We start from the raw sequence: 14,950 nt of genomic DNA on the forward strand, positions 1-14,950 counted from the left end.
AGCCTTGTAATTTTTTCCCTTCAAATATTTATCCAATTCCCTTTCGAAAGTTGTTACGGAATCTGCTTCCACCACCTTTGTAAGCAGTGTATTCCAAATCACAACTCGCTACGTAAATCCTTTTTCCTCAAGTCGCGTCTGGTTCTTTTACCAATTACCTTAAATCTGTGTCCTCTGCTTACTGACCCTTCTGCCACTCTACTATTCATTTACTCTATCAAAACCCTTCATGATTTTGAACACCTCTTATTAAATCTCCTCTTGACCTTCTCTGCTCTAAGGAGAACAACCCGAGCTTCTCCAATCTCTCCACATAATTGTGAAGTCCCTCATCCCTGGTATCCGTCTAGTAAATCTCTTCTGTACCCTCACCTAAGGCCTTGACACCCTTCCTAAATTGTGGTGCCTGGAATTGGACACACTTCTCCAGCTGAAGCCTAACCAGTGTTTTATAAAGGTTTACTATAACTTCCTTGCTGTTCTCCTAATAAAGCTAAGGATCCCAATGCTTTTGCAACAGATTTCTCAACTTGTCCTGCCACTTTCAAAGATTTGTGTCCGTACACCTCTGTTCCTGCACTCTCTTTAAAATTGTACCATTTATTTTATATTGCCCCTCATTCTTCCTACCAAAATGTATCACTTCACACTTCACTGCATTAAATTTAATCTGCTATGTGTTTCCCACCACCAATGTTTTTTTAACTGGGGTGTAGCATTTTCAATCCTCCAGTCCTCTCACACCTCTCCCATATCTAAGGAGGATTGGAAGATTGTGGCCAGAGCCTTTGCAATTTCCACCCAACTAGGATGCATCCCATCGGACCGGGTGACATTTCTACACTGAGGACTGCCAACCTTTTAAGTACCTCCTCTATCTATTTTTATCCTATCCAATATTGTTACTACCTCCTCCTTTACTGCAATATTGGCAGCATCTTCTTTAGTGAAGTCCTTAGCCATGACTTCTGCCTTCACAAGATGATCTCCTTTTTAAGCCCCTGATTGGCCCCACCCTTCCTCTGATGACCCTTTTACGATTTATATGTTTAGCAAAGACTTATGGGTTCCCTTTTATCTTAGCTGCTAATCTATTGTATTCTCTTTGTCCCCTTTATTCCATTTTTTAGATCTCCTCTGTACTTTCTATGTTTCTCTACCGTATTATAAATCTTGCATTTTGTCATAGGTCTCCTTTTTCTGTTTCATTTTAATCTCTATATCCTTAGTCATCCAGAGAGCTCCAGCTTTGGATGTCTTCCATTTCCCCTTCATGGGAATGTGTCTACTCTGTACCCAAACCGTCTCCTCTTTAAAGACTGTTGTTCAATTACTGTTTTGCTTCACCTGGGCCATATTTTTTTTCAACTCACTGAAATTAGCCCTCCTCCAGATTGTTTCTTGTCCTTTTCCATAACTATTCTAAACCTGATGATATTATGATCACTGTTCCCCAAATGCTCCCCCACTGATGCATGCTCCATTTTCCCCAATTCATACACCGAACTAGATCCAGCACTGCTTCCTTCCTCATTGGACTGGCAACACACCTGATCAAAAAGATTCTCCTGTATACATTTCAGGAATTCCTCCCCCTCTTTGCCCTTTGCACTGTTACTACCCCAGTCGATATTAGGATAATTGAAGTCCCTCAAGACTCTATAGGTCTCGCATCGTTCTGTAATTTGCTTGCAAATTTGCTCATCTATCTCCTTCCTACTATTTGATGGCTATAGTATACACCCAGTTGAGTAATAGCTTATCTATTAATTTTAACCAAACGGATTCTGTTTTTGACCCCTCAACTACATCAGCCACCAACCCTCTCCACTGCCATGATAAGTTATTTGATCAATACTGCCACCCCCCGCCCTTTTTTCCCATCCCTCTTTCCTGAATACCTTGTAACCATAAATATTAATAAGTTCCCAATCCTCCCCTTCTTTGCTACTAATGTTATTGCCACTGTATCATAGTCCCATTTGGCAACTTGTGCCTGCAGTTCACCAGCGTTATTTACCACGCTACGTGCATTTATTCTATCTGAGACTGCCTTGCATTTAGCCCGTGACTGATTCTTTCCTATTTTTGAACTATTCTTTACTCTAGTCCTCTCTGCACCTTGTTTCTCCTCTCTCATGTTTCATCCTCGTGCCCATCCCCCTGCCAAATTAGTTTAAACTCTCCCCCACAGTACTAGTTAACCTGCCCACGAGGTTGTTGGTCCCAGCTCTGTTGAGGTGCAAACCATCCACTGTCAACAGATCCCTCCTGCCCAGCACTGACCCCAATGCCCCAGGAATATGAAGCCTTCCCTCCTGCACCATTTCTCCCAGCCACGTGCTAACCTGTCTTAGCCTACTCATCATCATCATCATCATAGGCCGCCCCTCGAATGAGGATGACTGGCTTCCACGAGTTCACAGGTGTTTCGATGAAGGACCCGATGTTCCAGTCCTGAACTCCAATTGAAGGGTGGAAGATGCCGATGCGCGAATTTTTTTAACGTGTGGTGACCGTTGCACACCAGCCACCACACGGGCTTGACAGAGCTAGGTCTTGGTCCAGTGGCAAGACGACTGGAGACCTGCTCTGCTGCACAGACCTAGCGTGCGCGCATATCACAGTTTGGACTGACCCGGGCTGTCCGTGGGCCCTTGGCTCTTCTGGGCCCCATACCCTCATCTGTCGCACCTCCGCCACGATCTCTCACCGCTCCTCTGCCCTGACCTTCCCACTCCTCTATCTGGGCTCTGCCGATGTTCCTGCCCATGCTCCAAAACAACGACCAGGGTTCTGATGACGTCGCCCATCTCAAAATCCTTGGAGCAGCTCGCGCTGGAGGTTGAAGTGGTATGCCATTCCAGCTCTTTTACTTGCTGACGTGCGGAGCTGTTTTCTCGCAGGTCGGGTGGGGCCACGACTATTATTATCCTACTATTCCTATACTCACTAGCACATGGCACTGGGAGTAATCAGGTGATTACTACCTTTTGAGGTCCTGCTTTTTAACTTCCTCCCTAGCTCCTAAAAGTCGAACTCGATCCTTTTCCTTTCTATGTCATTGGTTCCCATGTGCATTATGTCTTCTGGCTGTTCCCCTTCCCCCTCAAAATTTTCTGTACCCTCTATGATGTAGCTGATGTCCTATTGCACTGTCGACATCCACCGCATTGTGTTCCATCTGAGCTAACATGGGGCTATTCGCCTGCCACACTCCCATGTTTCTCACAATCATAAATGCTGACCTACATTTAATTAAGATTGGATCTAGAATAAATGATTTGCCATGTCTGATTCAGTAAAATATTAAAATAAATTACTGGTATTGAATAAAATATGGATATCATTTACAAAATGTGAAGAAAATATAAAATTGAGCTCATTTAATGTAACTTATCTATTAGAAGCATAGAAACAGAAAATAGGTGCAGGAGTAGGCCATTCAGCCCTTCGAGCCTGCACCACCATTCAATAAGATCATGGCTGATCATTCACCTCAGTACCCCTTTCCTGCTTTCTCTCCATACTGCTTGATCCTTTTAGCCGTAAGGGCCATATCTAACTCCCTCTTGAATATATCTAACGAACTGGCATCAACAACTCTGCAGTAGAGAGTTCCACAGGTTAAAAATTCTGAGTGAAGAAGTTTCTCCTCATTTTGGTCCTAAATGGCTTACCCCTTATCCTTGGACTGTGACCCCTGGTTCTGGACTTACCCAACATCGGGAACATTCTTCCTGCATCTAACCTGTCCAGTCCTGTCAGAATTTTATATGTTTCTACGAGATCCCCCCTCATTCTTCTAAACTCCAGTGAATATAGGCCCAGTCGATCCAGTCTCTCCTCCATATGTCAGTCCCGCCATCCCAGGAATCAGTCTGGTGAACCTTTGCTGCACTCCCTCAATAGCAAGAACGTCCTTCCTCGGATTAGGAGACCAAAACTGAACACACTATTCCAGGTGAGGCCTCACCAAGCCCCTGTACAACTGCATTAAGACCTCCCTGCTCGTATACCCAAATCCCTTAGCTATGAAGGCCAACATGCCATTTGCCTTCATCACCGCCTGCTGTACCTGCATGCCAACTTTCAATGACTGTAAAAATAACTAAAAATTAATTACAATGTATATGAATGGAAAATGTAATTGTATATTTGAATTTATTAAATGAATAAATTATGATTAAAGTTACAGAAAACCCTCTCCAATTTTAGGGGGAAATCAGTTGTGTGCAGCAGAAGGAGGCAGAGTCCGGAAGGGCCCTTTTTAAATATTTATATACAATGTCAGACTGGGACCAAGGGCGGTTGAAGTGATTCAATAGAAACAGAAAGCGGTGGAAAAGCAGGCTGAAAAGCCACAAAAAATAATTTTGCTGCTGAGAAATTGGATGTGGGTTTGAAAATAAAAGATGGAAAGAACCATCCAGCAGCCAACTACAGCACTCTAGACACCAGTAGAGCCAAAGACTCAGCAGAGCGAGTGCGTGTGCGCATCGGGCTGATCCAACTTAGCGAGGGGTTAGAGTGGGTCCAACAGGCCAAAAAAGCTATTCCATAACGAGGAAAAGAATTAGCGGGACAAATTTCAATTTAGTAAATATACATTTTCAAAAAAATGAAGATTAAAAGTCATTAAACATTTTAAACAAATAATAAGAGGAACAAAAAGGTCGTACTCCTGTACAATAGCACCGACTTTGTATGACACAACCAGTGGGTGAATCTGTAACTGGCAAAGTGTGGCACTCTCAACACTGACAACTTGCCACATCACCACCTACTGTGCATATCAAATATTGCAAGATCTGTAATGGATTCTTCCATAAGTTCAAGGTTCACAGTTTTTGATGAAACCTGAGCCTTGCATATGGAATTTAATATGTCGTAATCATCATAGGCAGTCCCTCGAAATCGAGGAAGACTTGCTTCCACTCTTAGCATGAGCCCTTAGGTGGCTGTACAGTCCAATATGAGAACCAGAGTCTCTGTCACATGTGGGGCAGTTGGTCGTTGAGGGAAGGGATGGGTGGGACTGGTTTGCCGCACGCTCTTTCCGCTGCCTGCGCTTGATTTCTGCACGCTCTCGGCGACGAGACTCGAGGCACTCAGCACCCTCCAGTATGCGCTTCCTCCTCATGGAGCGGTCTTTGGCCAGGGTCTCTTAGGTGTCAGTGGGGATGTTGCACTTTATCAGGGAGGCTTTGAGGGTGTCCTTGTAACGTTTCCGCTGCTCACCTTTGGCTCGTTTGCCGTGAAGGAGTTCCGAGTAGAGCGTTTGGTTTGGGAGTCTCGTGTCTGGCATGCGCACAATGTGGCCTGCCCAGCGGTGGATAGCTGTTCATAGTGAAGATTTAAATAAATTAAACCTAGTTGCTGAAGACCTAAGTATGGTAAAGAGAAGTGTCAATAATTTAAGTTTACAAATTTTGAAGTCTTTTGGGATAAAATTTAGAAATGAAAGCCATCTTCCTATTTGTATGTGGCCAATACTGTCAACTTATTTTCTATTGACATTCACTAAATAAAAATGAAGTAAAAAGGCATGGAAGAACGATCTGAACTAGGTAATAGATTCAGGTACAGTCCCTCACTCCTTCAAATCTGCCATCATTATCCCTCTCAACAAAAAACAACCATTGGCCACTCCGTCCTTGCAAACTACTGCCCCTTCACCAACCTCCCTTTCTGCTCCATAGTCCTTTGAATGTGTTGTCGCCTCCCAAATCCATGCCCATCTTTCCTGGAACTCCATGTTTGAATCCCTTCAATCAGGTTTCCGCCCCTGCCACAGTACTGAAATGGCTCTTGTCAAAGTTACAAATGACATTCTATGTGACTGTAACAAAAGTAAACTATCTCTCCTCGTCTTTTTTGACCTGTCTTTGACACAGTTGACCACACCATCCTCCTCTCCACCATCATCCATCTGGGTGGGACTGGACTCGCCTGATTCCATTCTTATCTATCTAATCTTGGCCAGAGAATCACCTACAATAGCTTCTCTTGCCGCTCCTGCACCGTTGCCTCTGGTGTCCCCCTTGGCCCCCTTCTATTTGTCATCTACATGCTGCCCCTTGGCGACATCATCCAAAAACACAACGTCAGTTTCCACATATACACTGATGACACCCAGCTCTACCTCACTACCACCTCTCTTGACCCCTCCACTGTCTCTAAATTGTCAGACTGCTTGTCCATCATCCAGTTCTGGATGAGCAGAAATTTTCTCCAACTAAATATTGAGAAGACCAAAGCCATTGTCTTCAGTCCCCACCACAAACTCTGTTCCCTCACCGACATCTCCAACCTTCTTCCTGGCAACTGTCTGAAGCTGAACCAGACTATTTGCAACCTTGGTGTCATATTTGACCCCAAGATGAGCTTCCAACCACATTTCTGTGCCATCACTAAGTTCGCCGATTTCCATCTCTGGAACATTGCCTTTGTTACTTTTAGACTATTCCAACGCTCCCCTGGCTGGTTTCCCACGTTCTACCCTCCGTAAACTTGGGCTCATCCAAAACTCTGCTGCTCGTGTCCTAACCCGCACCAGCTTGCATCACCCCTGTGCTTGCTGACCTAGATTGGCTCCCGGTTAAACAATGCCTTGATTTTAAAATTCTTATCCTTGTTTACAAATCCCTCCATGGCTTCGCCCTTCCTTAATTCTGCAATCTCCTCCAGTCCCACAATCCCCTAAGATATCTGTGCTCCTCTAGTTCTGGCTTTTGAGCATCCTAGATTGTAATTGCTCCACCATTGATGCCTAGGCCCTATGCTCTGGTACTCTCTCCCTAAACCCCTCTGCTTCTCTACCTTTTCTTCCTTCTTTAAGATGCTCCTTAAAACCTATCTCTTTAGCCAAGCTTTTGGTCATCTGCTCTAATTTCTACTTATGCTTGATACCACTCCTTTGAAATGCCTTGAAACATTTTACTATGTTAAAGGTGCTACATAATTACAAGTTGATGTTCTTGTTGTCAGATTGGAAAAGGTGTTAATGAGACCCGCTGTGCATGCACTTCAAAATGATACATCTGCATTAAAAAAACTGACAGTTTTACATATTGAGTACTGAAAATGCAGTTGTAAGAGGCAGATCTGATTAATTTTCATAGGGTTGTTGGCACTACTACTATTCTGAGAACCTATTTTTTATTCATTCCTGGGATGTGGGTGTCGCTGGCGAGGCCAGCATTTATTGCCCATCTCTAATTGCCCTTGAGGAGGTGGTGGTGAGCCGGTTTCTTGAACCGGTGCAGTCCTTGTGGTGAAGGTACTCTCACAGTGCTGTTAGGGAGGGAGTTCCAGGATTTTGACCCAGCAACGATGAAGGAAAAACGATCTATTTCCAAGTCAGGCTGATGTGTGACTTGGAGGGGAACTTGCAGGTGATGTGTCTGTTGCCCTTGTCCTTCTAGGTGGTAGAGGTCGTGGGTTTGGGAGGTGTTGTCGAAGAAGCCTTCGTGAGTTGCTGCAATGAATCTTGTAGATGGTACACACTGCAGATATGGAGCGCTGATGGTGGAGGGAGTGAGTGTTGAAGGTGGTGAATGGGGAGCCAATCAAGCAGGCTACTTTGTCCTGGAAGTGTCTAGCTTCTTCAGTGCTGTTGGAGTGGCACTCATCCAGACAAGTAGAGAGTATTCCATCACGCTCCTGACTTGTGCCTTGTAGATGGTGGGAAAGGCTTTGGGGAGTCAACCTATAACCCATCAGGTGGTGGAAAAGTATTTAAAATAGATAAATAAAATAGCCTTTCTTTTGTTATGAGTCCTGCCGGACAAAATGGAACTGCGTAAAGGCAAAGTTCAAGTGTGAACTTAACACTTGAATCAAATATGCATTCTGAGTTCCCAATCTCAAGTCCACGTTAGTGAGCAGAGAACAAGCATTTCCTCACAGGGGAGGGAAGATCATAAGCCCTCCATGGCACATTTCCTGCTATCTGATCAAAAGCAGGTCACTTCCAAGCTGTCTGTGGCTTGAGTGGAAAAAGCGTAACATACTTTCAATTGAATCACTTTATTCTGCGATTGTGGCACATACCGTCGAATACATGCTTCTCAAGTTTTACCGCATCCCAAGTTCTCAATATTGGTATTGAAAAGTTTAAGTAACAAGAGGTAGTAACATATCCAAGTGCAGAGCTTTACTTTATGAATGCAAAATGATTATCTCTGCAAATAGAAGGTTACTCTTTTTTTTTCTATTAACTGTCTCTTTGGATTATAAATGTTTATTTTGGAGAGCTGTTGAAATAACTCTGCTTCTTCAGGTGACTGTGCCCAACATGTGTGTGAGGAATCCTGAGTCATGCAGGGCTGGGCTTTCAAATAATGAGATGGCAGCCAATTTAAACATAACAAAAAATGCTTTTGGAGCCTACGCCTGTAGTATTAAATGGTTTCAAACATGGCTACTCTGTGTAAGAAAGAAGTGATTTTGAATTTTTTTTCTTCAATCTTCATGAAAAATGTAATTTATAAATTCAGTAGTGAGCTAAATCATCACACCATTCTCATCTGATGTCAGTGTGGTGCATAGCTGCTCTTATTTTTTTCCTAAGCAAAGAAACATTTTTCATGAAAACAGTATCTTCAAGAATAGTTAATGGTTTATCTTGTGTGCCATAATTGAAAGCAAATTGGCACATCTAAGTGAAAATGTATGGTAAAAGAACATTTCTGGTTTTGTTTTATTTTGATGTCACTTTGTAATTTGGATGAATTGGTACTTAAAGAATTATGTGCTGTGTTTTAACGGAGTATATTTGGGTCAAATGTTAACTTGCAATATCTGTTTCATTATTGAAATGTAACTTGGATTCAGCCATGGCTTTGTTGCTTCCAGTACCACCATTGCCAATATAGTGAGCCAAAACTGGATATTTATTGAATGATAGTACCATAATTGATTAATTTTGAGTTGTATTGTAGACATGCAGATTTTGGCAAAGGGTCACTGATTGAAAGCTTGACATGTGCTTGATTCTACCAATGTGAAAATGAAGGGGGTGAATGAAATTGGACATGGATTGATATGTAAAACAGGCAGTATCGTATTTACCGACCATTATACATCCACAGCCTAAAATCCTTCAGAATATTTTTCACCACCAGACTGGAGTATGAACTGTATATACAAAGTACATGAGTATCTAATAGTACTGAAAAGGTTGTGGTGATTAGAATCCATATTACTTCCAATGCTTTCTCGTATAGACTTGCCAGCTGTTACACTAAAACAGTAGGTCTGAGGTTTCATTTTTTAAATTTATTATAAAATGTGCTTTTAAAATTAGTAAATGGACACAACACTGTATTTCAGAATAGTCATTACATTTTCTTTCTTGCAGTTTGAAGGGCGAAAATACTGTGAACATGATTTTCAGATGCTTTTCGCCCCCTGTTGTCATCAGTGCGGTGAGTGTTCAACATTAATTAGCAAATGTTATATTTTTGTGCAAGAATAAACTCCCTCTTTTTTCTGATTCACTTTTGCTGTAGTTCTAACTCTGTTGCCACTCACATACTCTCTCTCTCGCTTTAATCCTTGTTATATTATTTATGGCCCTTTCAGTTATAATGGTCTCAGTTATCAATCAGCAACACTGAGCTAAGCTATGGGCTGTGAATCGCACCCTCCCCCCATGCATGTGGAACTCCACATCGGCTTGTAGATTTTTAACATTTTGAAAGAGCTTCCATTTTCTCTATTTAAATATGCCCAAAAGATCTGACTGACTGCTTGAGTACTTTTTTAAACCTGGTATGACAAAAATGAAAATATTTTGCTTATATTAGATTTACTGATTTTGAATTCCTTTTACTACCAGTCACAGTACATGAGGGGTTAAACATGTAGGTTCACACAGCCAGTTATTTTTGACATACAGCAGCTAATAAGTTATCTGTATGGAAGTGGATATAGATGTAAATTAGCACATCTATAGGTGGTCACTGCTGAATACTGGATTTTAATATATTAATTGTTCAAGTAGCCAGGTTTTTCATTTCAAAGCTTCGGAACGGCAGGATATTTGATGTTTGTTCCTCAAACATTGTCTGTTTACAATGAAATGGTAGCCAAAAGCTAAGCAATCCAATAAGTTAGTTTGTTGGTGTCTTCTGTTCTGACATGTCTTCATAGGACCTTGAAACATGTCATTCCTTTGATCTGTGTCCAACGATTTCAATAAACATCCTGGAGTGGCAGATTTAATTGGACAGTTGTGCCTGAGATCTATGAGAAGGGGCAGAGGCAATTTGGCTCTAGTCCTTTTGATTGATAGCACTGTGGCGAGAAATTTTGCACCGGGATTAACTTCTTGGCAGCGTTCCACCACGTAAGCGTACATCTATTTTCATTGTTTGAGTTCTGGAAGACGTATCTGGTTTTGATGAATATTGAAGAGAATAGTCAAGTTTCTAATTTCTGTGAATACTTACTATTCAGTACTGAATACTGTTCATGTGCTTGTGCCATCTATATATTAAAAATGGTACCTCTGTCACATCTTCCATTGAAAAGTAAATACCAACTCCATATGGAATATCCCACTTTAAATGTGTACACCTGCCAGTTATGTACGCATTTTTGCCTGTGACGCCTGTAATATTTCAATAGTATTAAAAATTTAATTTTGTAATAATATAGACAGAAGCTTGTAGTCCGTGTACCAGAGATAAGGGTCTGAGATGCAGGAGTCAAAACACTTGCAGTTTATTAAGGGCTAAATGTTACATATATATTCGCAGCCAGCTTGGAGGAGCTTAGAGGGCTGGAGGAGGTTACAGTAATAGGGAGGGGTGAGGGATTTGAAAATGAGGATGAGAATTTTACAGAGAAGAATAAACATAAATGTATCCATCAGAAGATTAGATCTATCCAAGACTATTTTATATGACAACAGTTATAGCCTTATAGATTTGTTAATATTCTACAGATATTGCCTGTCGGCTATATTTGCAGCTTTTTAGTTTTATGTTTTTAATGATAGAGCTTAATATAAAATGCACCCGAATGTAAATGGATTCTGCTCTGGCCACCAAGTGTCACTGTGGGGCAGTCTATGTTAAGAAAGCAAATGGCATGTTGGCCTTCATAGCAAGGGGATTTGAGTACAGGGGCAGAGAGGTGTTACTACAGTTGTACAGGGCCTTGGTGAGGCCACACCTGGAGTATTGTGTACAGTTTTGGTCTCCTAACTTGAGGAAGGACACTCTTGCTATTGAGCGAGTGCAGCGAAGGTTCACCGGACTGATTCCCGGGATGACGGGACTGACATATCAAGAAAGACTGGATCGACTGGGCTTGTATTCACTGGAGTTCAGAAGAATGAGAGGGGACCTCATAGAAACGTTTAAAATTCTGACGGGTTTAGACAGGTTAGATGCAGGAAGAATGTTCCCAATGTTGGGGACGTCCAGAACCAGGGGACACAGTCTAAGGATAAGGGGTAAGCCATTTAGGACCGAGATGAGGAGAAACTTCTTCACCCAGAGAGTGGTGAACCTGTGGAATTCTCTCCCACAGAAAGTTGTTGAGGCCAATTCACTAAATATATTCAAAAAGGAGTTAGATGTAGTCCTTACTACTAGGGGGAATCAAGGGGTATGGCGAGAAAGCAGGAATGGGGTACTGAAGTTGCATGTTCAGCCATGAACTCATTGAATGGCGGTGCAGGCTCGAAGGGCCAAATGGGCCTACTCCTGCACCTATTTTCTATGTTTCTAAACCACTGTTAACCAGCAGCCACATTGGTATAAGTCATTAAACAGCAGCAACTTCCATTTATAATAGCGCCCTTAATATAATAAAACATTCCAAGGGCTTCACAGGAGCGTTATCAAAACATAAAAAGACACCGAGCCATACAAGGAGATGTTAAGGCAGATGACCACAAACTTGGTCAAAGAGGTAGGTTGTAAGCAGTCTTAAAGGAGTATAGAGAGGCGGAGGGGTTTAGAGAGGGAATTCCAAAATTTAGGGCCTAGACAGCTGAAGGCACGGCAACCAATAGTGGAGCACTTAAAATTGGGGATCCTCAAGAGGCCAGAATTGGTGGAGCACAGAGATTCCATGAGATTATAGAGCTGGAGGAGGTTACAGAGATAGGGTGGGGCATGGTCATGGAGGGATTTGAAAACAAGGGTGAAAATTTTTAAATCGAGGCATTTCTTAACTGGGAGCCAGTGTAGGTCAACAAGCACGGGAGATGGTTGAGCGGGACTTGGTACAAGTCAGGCTATAGTTTTAAAAGTAAATGTTTTATTTAGAAGAAATATATTGCATCCTTAAAGCTGTCCTATACTTTCCACCACTCCATCCCTGTGACTGATATTTCTGCATTCCAGCAAACACCCACAAAAAACCTAATCTACCCCGCCTGCTGGCTGGTTTGCATGTTTGCTTGCTCACTAGGATGAGCTTGTTTGCATACCTGCCCGATAACGCAACCGCCTGGTCCATAGCATCTGATGGACTCCCACTGCTGAGTAGCCTTCTGGTCTTCATCTTTCCCTGTCTGACTAGCAGTTTTGCAACCTCTGCTCATAAACATTGCTCCAACTTAGTCCCCCTCCCTCTCTGCCACTCCCACAGCTGAGCAGCGAAATTATCCCTTACCCACCCAGCACAAAGCATCATAATAGGCCCTGGAAAACCAATCTCCAGCCCCCCACCCATATTAATCAACCAAACATCCTCCATTCCTCCTGCCCTGCCATTGTCCTCCCTCCCTGCCATTGTCCTCCCTCCTTCCCTCTTTCTTGCCACTCCATTTCTTGTTTGTTCTTTGACTCTTTGGTCCCTCCCTCTCTCGTCCCGGCTCCCTCTCTCGCCCCTCGCCCCGGCTCCCTCTCTCCCACCGGCTCCCTCTCTCCCACCGGCTCCCTCTCTCGTCCCGGCTCCCTCTCTCGCCCCCGTTCCCTCTCTCGCCCCCGCTCCCTCTCTTCCCTCTCTCGCCCCCGCTCGTCCTCCTGCTCCCCCTCTCGCCCCCCTCCCGCTCCCGCGCCCCCTTCCGCTCCCGCTCCCCCTCTCACCCCCTCCCGCTCCCCCCTCGCCCCCTTCCGCTCCCCCCTCGCCCCCTCCCGCTCCCGCTCCCCCTCTCGCCCCCTCCCGCTCCCCCTCTCGCCCCCTCCCCCTCTCGCCCCCTCCCCCTCTCGCCCCCTCCTGCTCCCGCTCCCCCTCTCGCCCCCTCCTGCTCCCTCTCGCCCCCTCTCGCTCGCTCGCCCCCTCCCGCTCCCGCTCCCCCTCTTGCCCCCTCCCGCTCCCCCTCTCGCCCCCTCCTGCTCCCGCTCCCCCTCTCGCCCCCTCCCGCTCGCTCCCCCTCTCGCCCCCTCCCGCTCGCTCCCCCTCTTGCGTCTCCTCCTGCTCCCCCTCTCGCGTCCCTTCCCGCTCCCCTTCTCGCATCCCTGCCCCTCCCGCTCCCCCCTCGCGTCCCCCCCCTGCTCCTCGCTCTTCCTCTCCTGCTCCCCCTCCCCCTCCCCCCCTCGCTCTCTTTGGCTTTCGCTCGCACATTTTCTCTGTCACTCCGCCGTTGTCTTATTCTTATCTTCCCCTTTTTAAATTTTCTCCCTTCCCCATCTGAGTCCAATTATCTCTTGCCCACTAACCTTGTTTGACATGAATACTGCATTTGGTCTGGACTCCCCCATGTGCAGCGCCACGGTTGTTCAACTATGATTAATATCAAAATGACCCTCTTGGACACCTCACCCTTCCTCATTCTCCTCTTTCCCCTCTTATCCGCACCCCCCCCCTCATCCTTCCTCCTCCCAACTCCCCAACCCCCTCCTCTTCCCCCCCCCCCAATATGATTTTTGCTTAATTTACAATACATTATAATATACCCATTTGTGAACCACTAAAGTAAGAGAATTTCTGATCGCCAAAAATGATCCTAGTTCTGCCTCGTATTCAGGCCCCCAGCCGTCCATTTGCTTCTACAACGCCCTCCCGAGCCCTAGAATTTTGTCTCAGCCATAACCTTGATGTGCTGATGTTAACTTGCCCAGTTACCACACCAGCTGTTCTTGTGCATTCTCAAAAATTGCACACAGTCAATTTTAATCTGTTCTTTCTCATGTTCAGCTTGCTATTAGAAAAACCACTCGTGCATAGAATCATAAGTGGAATAATTGGAATTCCTGGCACCATTGCTTTGTGTCCTGTCAATTTTATGATGCATTTTTCTTCTTCATTGCTCTACTTTCTCGAGGTGGTGATTTACAAAGGGCAGGAAGCACTTGTGTTGGAAATGGGCAACTACACCTGGAATCTTCTAACCCTTTGAAACTATTCAATGATTGTAATAAAGTTTGACACAAAAGCAAAATGCTGCGGAAATCTGCAATAAAAACAGAAAATGCTGGAAATACTCAGATCAGGCAGCACCTGTGGGGAGAGAAACCGTTAGCCTTTCAGGTTGATGATCTTTCATCAGAACTGTAATAAAGTTTGCAGTACCACAGAAAGTGGTTGCCACGGGAAATTTCGAGCCCTCCTTTTACAATATTGGCTATCCAGCAAATCGGATCGTACTAATGTCCTAGATTTCCAGAACCTGATTGATTTTTATGTCCTTCAAGATTCAGCCAGTTCAGTCACCAACACCTTAATATAGTCTATGAAGTTACAACCAACAATTAAGGTTAGAGGGAGGGAGCATGTTGTCAGAGTACATTTCTAAGAAAATAGTTTTGTCTTTCGTTGCAGGTGAGTTCATCATTGGCCGAGTGATTAAAGCTATGAACAATAGCTGGCACCCAGAATGTTTCCGCTGTGACCTCTGCCAACAGATTCTTGCAGATATTGGATTTGTGAAGAATGCTGGCAGGTTGGTACCTTTTATGAATACAGAAATGTATGTTTACTTAGAGTCTCTGCTGTGTATAACTTTGACTTGCATCTGGTTGTTAATCTTTCTCTACTTATCTGT

The 14,950-nt window shown here is 44.1% G+C and overlaps 1 protein-coding gene across 6 annotated transcripts in view; it reads left to right on the forward strand.

Moving 5' to 3' along the window:
- Window positions 1-14,950, forward strand: part of LOC139275109 (LIM and senescent cell antigen-like-containing domain protein 1) — a 207,668-nt gene that overhangs the window by 153,923 nt on the left and 38,795 nt on the right. For all 6 annotated transcript variants that reach the window (XM_070892124.1, XM_070892122.1, XM_070892123.1 and 3 more), the window contains exons 3-4: window positions 9,365-9,431; window positions 14,728-14,848. In XM_070892124.1, the coding sequence (XP_070748225.1) occupies window positions 9,365-9,431; window positions 14,728-14,848 (188 nt within the window). The remainder of the gene's footprint in view (window positions 1-9,364; window positions 9,432-14,727; window positions 14,849-14,950) is intronic.

This window comes from Pristiophorus japonicus, chromosome 10 (assembly GCF_044704955.1).
Source record: "Pristiophorus japonicus isolate sPriJap1 chromosome 10, sPriJap1.hap1, whole genome shotgun sequence".
Lineage (NCBI taxonomy): Eukaryota > Metazoa > Chordata > Chondrichthyes > Pristiophoridae > Pristiophorus > Pristiophorus japonicus.